General features: G+C 37.3%; 1 protein-coding gene across 1 annotated transcript; it reads right to left on the reverse strand.

Moving 5' to 3' along the window:
- Positions 1-9677: 9677 nt before the first annotated feature.
- CH63R_01450 (Metallopeptidase MepB) lies at positions 9678-11985 on the reverse strand (the record flags this gene model as incomplete). Its single annotated transcript, XM_018296425.1, has 3 exons — positions 9678-9873; positions 9951-10603; positions 10663-11985. 3 exons carry the CDS (start codon positions 11983-11985, stop codon positions 9678-9680), a joined length of 2172 nt encoding a protein of 723 aa, XP_018164787.1.
- Positions 11986-12174: the final 189 nt, after the last annotated feature.

Consider the following 12174-nt stretch of genomic DNA (forward strand, 5'->3'; position numbering starts at 1 on the left):
ATTAATTATAAAGTTTATAAAATAGAGTTTAAATTAAGTAAGGGCTTATTCTTTTAGGAAGGAGGCTATATAGATAACTTTCTTAATTTTATTTATAAAGCTTATTCTATAGAATTATTAATAAGCTTAGACTTAAGTAAGGAATCCCTTAAGTTATTCTAGAGTTCTATTAAAGGTTTAGAGTAAGTTAAGTTAAAGTTTTTCTCTTCTATTATAGTATAGAGTAGTAATAATATTAGCTACTATATAGAGAGTTTTAACTTCTTATTAGAGTACTATAAGTTAAGTATACTTAGGGTTCTACTGAATTATTTACTAAAGTTAAGTAACTTTAGTAGTATTACTATTAAATATTTCCTATATACAAGCTATATTTTAATAGGTCTTCTTAAATTTCTTAGTTAACTCTATAGTATTACTTTTACTTTTAGAGGACTTAATATTCTTTATTTCCTTATTTAAAGTCTTAGGGGGTATAGGGGCTTTTCCCTTAGAAGTAGGAGTAGGAGTTATAGGAGTTACTTTAGAAGCTATTATATTATACTATTTATTAGCTTTATAGAGTTAACTTACTAAATAGGAGTAATTAAAGTATTATAGTTAGCTTTCTATAGTAGTATTTATTAGTAGAAGCTAAAGTAATAATACTATTAAATAGTACTATAAGTTGTACTAAAAGGATTAAGTCTTTAGAGAATATAGTAATTAATTGTATACTTAATAAGGAGTTTATAATATTAGTTACTAGTAAAGGGTACTAAGAGTATTTAAGAGAATAATTATAAAGTTAATTACTAAAGAGCTATAGAAATTTATCCTTAAGTTTATCTAAGTCTATTCTATATATAAGTCCTATATATTTATTATTAAGATTTAGCTTATACTTAATTACTAGTAATCTAAGTATTATATAAAGTAATTACTTAAAGTAGAGTATATAAGTACTTATATTATAATTAATTGTACTTATGTATAATTAGTTACTTACTTCCTTATTTCTATATAACTTTGTACTATAGTTCTTCTATTCTAGAGGAGTTACTCTTATTTCCTGTATTTACTTACTTATAATTTATTTGTAACTACTAGGTACTCTATAGGGGCGTCTCCTAGTCCTATTATATTTAATAAGTTGTAGTAGCCTTCTATAGTAATTAGAAATTATAATAACTTTTATATATAATAGTATTTCTATTAAGAAGCCTATTTTATTAAAATTGTAGATATTATTATTATAGATTCTATACTTTGCAATTGTATTTTATATAAGAGTAAATTAAGCTTATACAATTGCAGAATTCTTAGCTAATACTCTCTAATAGTTAATTCTATATTAAAAATGTATTTTTAATTATAGTTAATATTATATAAAATTCTCTACTTATTAGAGTCTAATATGCATTATATTGTATTTATTAAGGAGGCAATTAGCTATATTTTGTATTTTATTAAGTTGCAGAGGAAATTCTTAATTAATTAAATTAATAATTTATTTAAGAATTACTATTTCTTCTAGCTTAATTATCTTTATTAATTTTAATTGTATTTCTTATTATAGTAGTTGTCTAATGTATTAGTCCTAAAATATTATTCTTAGAATATTATAAATAGTAGTTGCTTTTTATATAGAAAAAATTAAGTGTTTATTACTAACTTAAAGTATAAGTATAATATAGCTTTCTTTTAAGGAGGATTCTATAGTTGTATATAGAGGAAACTTAGTATAAAGAGGAAAAGTATAGAAGTAAAGAGGAGTAGCTAACTTACTATAATAGTTAACTTACTATATATATACATTATAGTATATTTATTTAAGTATAAATAAATAAATAATAAATAATATTAGCTTAAATTAGCTAAAGTACTTTAATTAGTATACAAAGTCCTATATAAAGGGTTTTTATTACCTCTTAATTCTTAATAATTATAATAATTATAAATTAATTAACTTTAATAAATACTATAAGGAATAGAATATTATTACTTTATATATACCTCCCTATTTATTATATAAATTCTAGCCTCTTAGTATTAAGTACTTTAGCTTATTAAAGTACTTATATAGTAAGGAAATTAAAAAAATAATATAAATGCAAACTTTGCATATTATTAAAAATAATTTCTTTCCTACTTTTAAAGTAGTATTTTTTACTTTTATAAGTAAAAATAGTATATAACCTAATTTTAAATAAGTAAGCTTTATACTTTTTAAATCTAAAGTAGTTATTTCTTAATTAAATTTTAAATTAAAAATACTAATACTCTTAACTTTATAATTAAGTAGTTAAAGCTCTTAGAATATAAAAATACTAACTATAGTAATAGAGAGTATATAAAGTACTACCTCTCTTAAAAAGAAAATTTAAGTATATTAAAGTAACTTATTAATACTAATATATAAAGTAATTAACTTTTAAATTAAAAGTATTAATAAATTAGGTTATAAATTTACTATTATTAAAATTAAGAATTATAATTTTTATATAGGAATAGAAATATTAAGTAAGTACTAGAGAGTAAAAAAGACTTAATTACATTTTAGAGAGTTACTTAATACTACTAAAGTAGAAGTACTATAAGTAGAAAAGAGTAATATTAATATTAGAGGAGAGAATAACTTTTAAAAGGAGAATTATATGGAAAGTACTAAATTATATATATAATAATATAGTAATTGTAGAAAGCTTAAATATAATATATAAATTTATAAAGTAATTTAGAATAGTAATAAGGAAGAGAGTAATAAGTAGTTTTAATTAATTTTATATATTATAATTTAATTAATACTCTTTAGAGTATTCTATAATATAAAAATTACTATATTTAAAATTAGTATTTATTACTCCCTTCTATTTAGCTTACTTTTATATACTACTACCTCTCTATTATTAATTAAGTCTATCCCCTAAGCTTCTTCTTTCTATAGGCTCTAGCTGTAATGTATATACTGTATAGTATAAAGGATACTTTAGTACTAGTCTAAATACTAATTAATTATTTTAATAACTTCTTTTACTTATAAATTTATAAGGGCTATACTATTAATTAGACTATTCTTATAGCCTTTAAGCTAATTAATTTTAAAATTAATTTACTACTTATCTCTTAGAGTAGCTAAGTTAGGCTATAGGATAATTAGGGTAAATATAGCTTTATTAAGTATCTATTAGTAGTTATACTTTATATTAACTATTCAGCTAGTATACTAAATACTATATCTCTTTATAAGTTATTTCTATTCCTTAGTTAGCTAGTATAAGTGTATAATAACCTTAATAGGATTAAAGGTAGTATTCTGCAGAAGGCTAAATAGATTAATTATATTAAGTATTAGAGTTATCTTTCTAAGCTAACTACTATAGGGGAATTACTATTCTATACATTAGGTAGTTAGCAATAGTATAATAGAGAGAATGCATACTAGCTTTGTAGAAGTTAGTAAGATATATAGTCTTTTCTAATTATGCATTTATTAAAATCTGCATTATTAATAGCTATAAGATTTAGGACCTCTATAGTCTAGAACCTCTATAGTTAAGGCCTCTTTATTGTAGACCTTAATTACTAATACTATTAAGTATAAGCCTAGTTTAATATTGTATTTATAGCTAAGATAGCTTTATAGGGTTATTAGTACAAGCTTAGAGTATAGTACTAATTATATATAAGTCTTATTATATTAACTGTAATAGGTTATTTCTCTATAAGGCTAGGTCCTTAGTATAGAGAGAAAATAATACTGTTAAATAGTTTAATTAACTTATAAAAAAATTAAAAGAGTAGGAAGAGTGCGCAACTTACTATAATTTACAACTTACTATATAGGTACATTATTAGAAAATTAAAATAAGTAAAGCTATTAGTACTAACGTAGTTCACAAGTGAGTGAGCCACACAAGTGAGTGAGCCACTTTTCTAGCACCCGTACGACAAAGTGTAAGAGAAATTAACCATAACACCTTAAATTAATTCAAACTATTTAGAATCCTCTTCTTCAGAGGTAGATTCAACTTTCTGACATGTGCGAGCATTATGTCCAGTCTCTCCGCAGATGCCACATCGTCGCGCGCGCGTTTCTGTCCTCCTCGCACGACCACTACTTTGACCTGTTTCTACCTGTAACTGCTCTGTTACATCAATTTGAGACTTTATATCTTTTGCCTGATTGATTGTAAGTGTTCCACCTTTCTGAAGCTGTTTTTTTTTCGTACGGCGACGGCGGCTCATACGCTCATTTGCCTCTTGATACTCAGTCATTTGTGCCTGCATCAAAACCTGGTTATGGGCTACCACCATAATTCCTTTCTTCAGCTGCTGCATATACCCAATAATTGACGTTGGGGAGCTATTCTGATGTCGTACGATGCGATTCGTAATAAAATCAGAATGTGAATCAAACTCAATTGGGTTGTTTGGCGTCTTTGGGACCCAAGCTGCTGGTAAGCCAGCAGAAGAACCTGGAGGTGATGGCGTACGAAGCTTCACATCTAGCTGTGAAATCACATGTTCCGGATCGTACGGGACAAGGCCAGTTGCTCTAAAGCCTGCTTGAATGTTTGATGTTGTCATTGCCTTGTCGTACGCCTTATAAAAGGCTGGGAGGAAGTCTTCCTTTGCAATATGCGTAATGTGCACCCGCATAAGGACCTCAATTTCTTGGCCGTACGCCCGTTTTAAGGGACTAAAGCACCCAACATCAAGCGGCTGGAGCTTGTGCGATGAATGAGGGGGCATACAGAGCGTAATAATGTTCTGCTCCTTGCAGTATAGCTCAAAATCGACAGAATGGTGGCTTTCGTGGCCATCAAGGATGAGGAGGCGGTAAGCACCCTTCGTACGACTCCTTGTATGGAAATCAAAGTGCTGTACCCATTCTAGGCCTTTCTCATTTGTCGTCCAACCATTTTCTGTAAGTGTAATTACCCAGTCGGGTGGGAGGGGGCTGTCGCACGTCCAGGAGTCAAGATGGACCTTGCCTGCAAAGATGATGTACGGCGGGATAGAATAGCCGCACGACCCAATGCCCTGGATTACTGTAACCCATTCCTGATTCCCTTGTTGTGCTCCTCTTGGCTTGCCACGTCGTTCAGAGGCTGTAACAACCATTTCAGAGGACATCTTGCCCATCGCAAACCCAGTCTCATCAAAGTTATAGATATCGGTATCGTCTATCCTGTACTTCGCAATTGTGTTTCGTACGAGGGAAAACCACGCGCGATACGCGTCCGGATCTTCGCAGAGGACTCTCTGATAGTCGATTCTTCGATTAAAACGCGTCTGGAGCTCAGGTCGTCGTCGTACGAAGTTTGAGGCCCAGTTTGTTCCGACGCGTCGCGCGCCGCGGTCGCGAAGCAGTCGATCGGCCATTTCTCGAACAGCACTAAGGCGTGGCGAAAATGCTCGCGAATCCAGGTCAACGATGTATCGTACAATGGTCTCCTCTTCGTACGAGGTTAAATTCTGGCAGGGTGGTCGGATATCGCGTCTGGCAGGTTGGCCATGGTATCGTCGTTGGAGGGTTGCACGAGATACTTTGTAGTGAGATGCAGCCTTTCGCACGCTTAATTTTGGGTCGGATCTGAGCGCATTTAGCGCTAGGACTAAATCGCTTTCATTTGAATGTTGTACCATAGTTGTAGGTGGAGAAAAATAAAGGGAAAAGTAGGTTGTACGAAATTCTAGAAAAGTGGCTCACTCACTTGTGTGGCTCACTCACTTGTGAACTACGTTAATTATAGTAATTAAAAAGTTATCTTACTATAGTTATTAGATATATAGTAATTTATATATAATAGTACTCTAAAGGGTTTTTAACTTATATATATAAGAGGTAAAACTCTCTTTAAAGAGTTAAAAGTAAAACTCTCTTATATTCTTATACTTATTAAGGAATTCAGTTTTTATTAAACTCTCTCTTAATTATACTATTTACTTTTAATTAATATATATACTATTATTAGAGTCGTCTTATATATATAGGGATTAGGGCTCTATTTTAACTGCAGTATTGTAAGGGGTTAGGCTAGTTAGCAAGATACTAGCGCCTAAATGCCCTACTTAAGGATATGTATAGTGCAGTCTAAGTACTAAGTGCCTAAATTAGTAGATCTTTTAGTAAATACTAGAATAGTCTATTGTAGAGTATAGTATACTACCCTAGTCCTTATAATTATTTAAGTACTTAGTAGGTCTTCTAATTAAGTATAAGGCTATAGGTTTAATTCCTACTAGTAGTAATGCCTCTATTGCCTGCAGGCCTATAGGCTAAGTTAGTTAGCAATTAGTAAGTACTCAGCCTTAGTGCAATATTGCAATTAGTTAGTTTAGTAGCTAATTGAGGGCAGCTTACATTAGGCTTAGAGGGACTAATGTGCATAGGTAAGGCTTAGTGCAGCCTAGTAGCTGGAGGCTGCTGGGCTAGTACTAGGTACTAGGCGCCTAGGGCCTTTAGAGTTTGCATAACCTTTGTCTCTAGTGCACAGCAGCTAGTACTAGCGGACGTATAGGCCCAACTCAGGACGTATTGCATTAGAAGGGGGGGCAATTGTAAGGGGTTAGGCTAGTTAGCAAGACACTAGCGCTTAGACGCCCTACTTAAGGATATATATAGTGCAGTCTAGGCACTAAGTGCCTAAACTAGTAGATCTTTTAGTGAATGCTAGAATAGTCTATTGCAGAGTGTAGTATACTACCCTAGTCCTTACAAGTATAGAGAGTCTAGTAACTAATTAGATTACTATAAAATAGAATTTATATAGTTAGAATTAAACTAATTATCTATATATAGAGTATATAAATACTATTAAATACTTACTATTGCATTATATAGGTAAGTAAAGAAAATATATAAGTTAGTTTTAAATAAGCTAGTTTTATTTCTTTTAATTTAAAAGTAGTTATTCCCTACTTAAACTTTAAGCTAAAAATACTAATACTATTTAACTAATACTTAAGTAGCTAGAGCTTTTAGTACTTAAAAATACTAATTATAGTATATAATACTATCTATATAATGCAATACTAAGTATTTAGTAGTATTTATATATACTCTACATATAGATAGTTAATTTAATTCTAACTGTAGGAACCCCTATTGCAGTAGTCTAATTAATTACTAGATTACTTACTGCAAATAGAGCTCTACATTCTATATACATAATAGGGCTCTAATAATAGTATATACATTAAGTTAAAAAGTATAGTATTAGTAGGAAAAAGGCAGATAAAAATAAGATCCCTTAAAGTCTAAGGATATAAGGGGTGTTTTCCTTTAACTCTTTAAAGGGGGGGTTTACTTCTTATATGTATAAGTTAAATATTAGAATAGGGTATTTAGTACTAAATAAGAAGTCTTTATTATATAGTCTTATATTAATAAAACTTCCCTAATAAATAAATAAATAGAAAGCTAATTATAATAACTATTCCTAAGCTTTTTATACTACTTATAAAAAACCCTTAGAATATTTAACCTTACCTCCTCTTAGCCCTCTAAATAATATAAATTAGATTTAATTCCTCCTTAGGCTACCTATATAATGCAATAGTAAGTATCTAGTAGCATCTATATATATTATATACAGACAGTTAGTTTAATTCTAGCTGCAGGAAAGCTACTTTTATAATAGCCTAATTAGTCGCTAGGCAATCTATACTGCAGGAAAAGTAGAGCCCTAAGCCCTATATATACAATAAGGCTCTAATAATAGTGCATGTATTAAGTAAAAGGTATAGTATTAGTAGGAAAAGGGTAGATAAAAATAAGATCCCTTAAAGTTAAAGAATATAAGGGGTTTTTTCCTTTTACCCTTTGAGGAGGGGTTTACCTCTTATATATATAGGTTAAATATTAGTATTAGGTATTTAGTACTATGTAAGAAGTCTTTATTATATAGTCTCCTATTAATAAAACTTCCCTTATAAATTAAAAATAAATTCCTTCTTAAGCCTCCTAATTATATAGACCTTTCTATAGTTACCTCTAAAGACTTAAGTCTTATTAGTCTAGAGGATTCTTTTCTATTCCTTAAGGGGCTAGTTAATATAAGCTAAACTTTAAGTAAGGTATTTCTAATAGGTTACTTTAGAAAGTAGAGGCTTCTGCCTAGCTATATATTACCTATATCTAAAGTATTAAAAGGTACTATAAATAGTATACTCTCTATACACTCTATTAAAGAGAATAGTTAAGAGTAGGAGGAAGCTAGTAAGGCGCCCCTATTAAAATAAAGTTATATACTTAATTAGCTATTCCTCCTCCTCCTAACTAAGAGCTAGAAGGCACTTAGGTTAAGGCTAAGTAGTTTTTAACTTTAGGGCCTATTTAACTTAAATAATAAATATACTAGTCTGCCTATTTATCTCTTACCTATTAAGATAGCTATTAAAATAGAGAGTGCAAATGTATAGGCAATCTCTATCTATAACCTACTTTATATAGTAGTTAAGCTAATAATAAAAATAAGCTATAGTATTAATAGATAGGAGGGAAGGCTAACTAATAGTCTAGAAGAGTAGTAGAAGTACTATTAGTATAGGGGCGTAGGAAGGGGTAGGTAGAAAATACCTAATAGGGAGCTTTTACTTTCGCTAGAAACTATTATATAGTGTACTATAGGGCTCTGCATGCCTGAAACTCTAGCGGCCTCAGTTGCTTAGCCTGGGTATTGGAGGTGCACTGATGTACTACGGAGAAACATGGAATTTAAAGTGGAGACTGGAGGCTTGCCGGATACCAGCCATATGACTAGCAGTCATCAACTCCCAGCCCCAGCAGGTGTAGATTCACCTGTCCAAATATTTCATAGTCTTGCACACAATAAACCTCACCAAAGAAGGTTTAACTACAAAGAGAAATATCTGATTGAACCTGTCTTTTGCTTTTAACTTGCCATTGTCTTTTGCTTCTTTGTTTCCTGCTTCTCTATACGCACCAGAAGTGTAGGTGAGCAGCCCCTCGCTGGCCTGTCAGCCCAGCGTCACGTAAAGCCACTCCACGCTGCCGTGGCCTCCAGCCCATTCACTCTGCCAGACCGGTAAGGCTGCCAGGAGAACAGTTTTGTATAGTGTATTTATAAATTAGTAGGTTCTGCTATGGTTTGGTGAGGCTGACGTTGCGGGAATTGGGGCGTGTCCGGAAAGGGGGCGTGTTGTTTTATAGAAACCGACGATTTGAGATCTTCCAGCACGCGTTGTGTCACGTTTCTTCGGAGTCCTGGTCTTGCTGTCACCAATTTCTTCGGATCCATTATGAATCGCACGAACCAGAAGACAGGCAGCAGGAGAGCCGTCTTTCTTTCACCACTGCTTCTCATACAAACCTCTGAGGGCACGTGGCGGCGTCATGTCCCCTACGTCGCCAAACCAGCGTCGCCGTTTATCCATCTTTTGAGAATCCACCTCACAACATGGCTTTGCATACAGGCCGGACCAAAGCTCAGGGACCAAAAGTTGACACTCTCCATGAATCAAGATTCCTCTTTTGTTCAGTAAGGACCCTGTGAGAGCGCGAAGGATTCCAACAGCCTCGCTCCACCCATTTATATGGTTTGCCGTGGATTATTGAGCAAATATGCATGCGAGAGATGAGACTGGAACCAGCCATCTTGTCATTGCTCTCCGCCTTAGGTCAAACTTCGGGTCACATAGTACATACCACGATGTTTTACTCCGCACATCTAGATGGTCAATCCCAAATCCTCATAGAAAGGCTCCATCCGGACATCACGCCCCAGAAAATCCGTGAGCGTCTTCATCTCAGGCTGACTCCCTCCCTTCTCGAGCACGCCGTAGCGGTACCTGCGGCCTGCTCCCTGGCTCATGGGGGCTTCTTTGAAAACATTGGTGAAGATATCCTGCGCGTAGACCTTGGAGCTGCAAGAAAAACTAATTAGCCACGAACCTGCTACGGGATTTGGACAAGTTGTGGACAACTTGTCCACAAAACTTACAAGAAATAGCCATAATATCCAGCATCGTACTCGTCCATCAGGTGTCCAATGTTGGTGTATCCGTGTCCCCATCCGTCGCCCTCGCCCAGAACGGACGGGTCATCGGTCGGGACGATTTCCCTACGAAGCCTGTTCCACAGCTGCGTGAAGTCAACGCTATCGACGGCGTCTTGGCCCGCGAGCTGATGGACGGCCATGTCGAAGATACTGATGAAGAGCTGATGCAGCGTGCCCATCATCTGTCCGGCATGCCTAGCCTCGATGAGACCTTCGACCACGTCTTCCGGGATCTTCTCGGGCGGCTGCCGCGCGTCCTCTTGTCCCACGCGAGCCCGCCAGTCCTTGAGACACGCCTCGGACAGGTACGAGTAGTGTCGGCTGAGACCCCTCAGTTGGGTTGGCGTCCAGCACCAGTTCTCGAGCATCTGGCTCGGCGCCTCGCCAAAGTCGACGACGGTGCCCATGGGCCCGTGGAACCGTGCGAGCTGCGTGCGGGAGACGAGGTCGTGAATGCCGTGACCCAGCTCGTGGAAGAGCATCACGACATCGGAATGGCGGAGGAGGGTTGGCTGGTGAGCAGAGGGGGGAGGGGCAAAGGCACAGATCAGAGCCGTCGACGGATGCGTACGGCTTCCGTCTGGGTTAGTGAAGCCCTACGCGGGGTGTCAGTATGGAGCACTATCCCGGAGGCCTCGAAGAAAGAACGTAATACCGGGATCAGGCTGAAATTGGCGGGATTGCCTCGTTTCCCGTCTCGTTGGTAAAGGTCGAGGTAGAGATACCCTAGAAACCCGCTGCCCTCGCTCTCAGCGTCCCACGCGCTCAAGATCTGGACATCGGGGTGCCAGACCAAGTCGTCTCCTTTGCCGGTGGACGACAAACGATCCCTCTCGTCGCCCTCAATCTCGTGGAACGCCATCCCGAAGAGGTGCTCAAAGATGCGCAGCATTCCCCCGACTGTCGCTTGGAGGGGGAAATACTCCGAAATTGTTTCGTGGTCGACGGAGTACTGCTCTCGCGAGAGGAGATTCCTGTAGTACGGTACGTCCCAAATGAAGAAGTGCCGGCCGTCAAAGGTCTCGCCTCGGGCCTCGACATCGCGCTGTTTGAGCCTGACAAGAGTCTCGCGTTCAGCCTCGCCTGCCTTGGCCAGCTTCGACCTTAGAGAGGAGAGGAAGGCGTCAACGCGCCGGGGAGACTCGGCCATCTTGTCCTCGACGCTAAGGGAGGCGTGGTCGGTGTAGCCCAGAAGACGGGCGGCTTCGTGGCGGAGGACTACGACTTCGCGGAAGACGGCGACGTTTTCCGGACAGCGGTTCTCGTAGGCCAGGCGGGCGCTCTTCCGAGTTTCGGAGTTGCATACGGTCCGGAGAACGGGGGCGAGGTGGTTCGGGATTCTGATGCGTAGCTTACCCTCGTTTTCACCCCCAGATTCTCCCTTTTCGAGACGCGCGAGCGAGTCTTGCGGGTATCCGTCGAGTTCGTGGGGGGTGAACCAGACGGAGACATCGGCCTCGGCCAGTGACTTGGAAAATTCCGACGTCAGGCTTTCGATGCGGCTTCGGATTTCCTTGAACCGGTCCCGCTCGGGGCCAGCCGGGATGCGCAGACCGTTCTTGACGAACTCCTTGTGTTTCTTGTTCAAATAGTTTCTGGCTTCGGGCCCCAGGCCTTGGACCTCGCCGCTGTTGTTGTAAACAGCATCGACGAGGCGGAAAAGGTCTTCGTTCATCGAGCATTCCAGCTCAAATTCGCGGAGGGCGCTGCGGGCCCTGGCAGAGGCGTCACGGACTTCCGGGGACGGAGACACGGCGTTGTGAAAGAGGAGAAGGGTGGACTCCGCTGCGAGCGCGTTTTCCGCACGGGAAAGGGAGAGGAGGACTTTGTCGTAGGTTGCGTTGGAGGTTGTCACGGAGTGTGTGATGGCCTGCTGGGCGGCCTGGGATGCTGAGATGAGGCGGTTGATCTCGGTAATGATGCCGGTCGGCGTTATGGTGAAAACCGGCGGCTTTTGGGGTGGGTGGCGAGTAGACATTGTGAGAAGGACTGAGTTGATTGCTCAACAATTATTCAACACATGGAGGCTCGTTGCGAGAATCTCACCCGTTAATGAAGTTGGTTTACGATCAGGCTGCCGTCACTCTACAGATTGCGCTGTATTTGTGTAGTATGATAACGAATCTGCCAGTGAGAGGACCACCGACAAGATTGGAAGGTCGTTTGG

This window comes from Colletotrichum higginsianum, chromosome 1 (genome assembly GCF_001672515.1).
Source record: "Colletotrichum higginsianum IMI 349063 chromosome 1, whole genome shotgun sequence".
NCBI lineage: Eukaryota > Fungi > Ascomycota > Sordariomycetes > Glomerellales > Glomerellaceae > Colletotrichum > Colletotrichum higginsianum.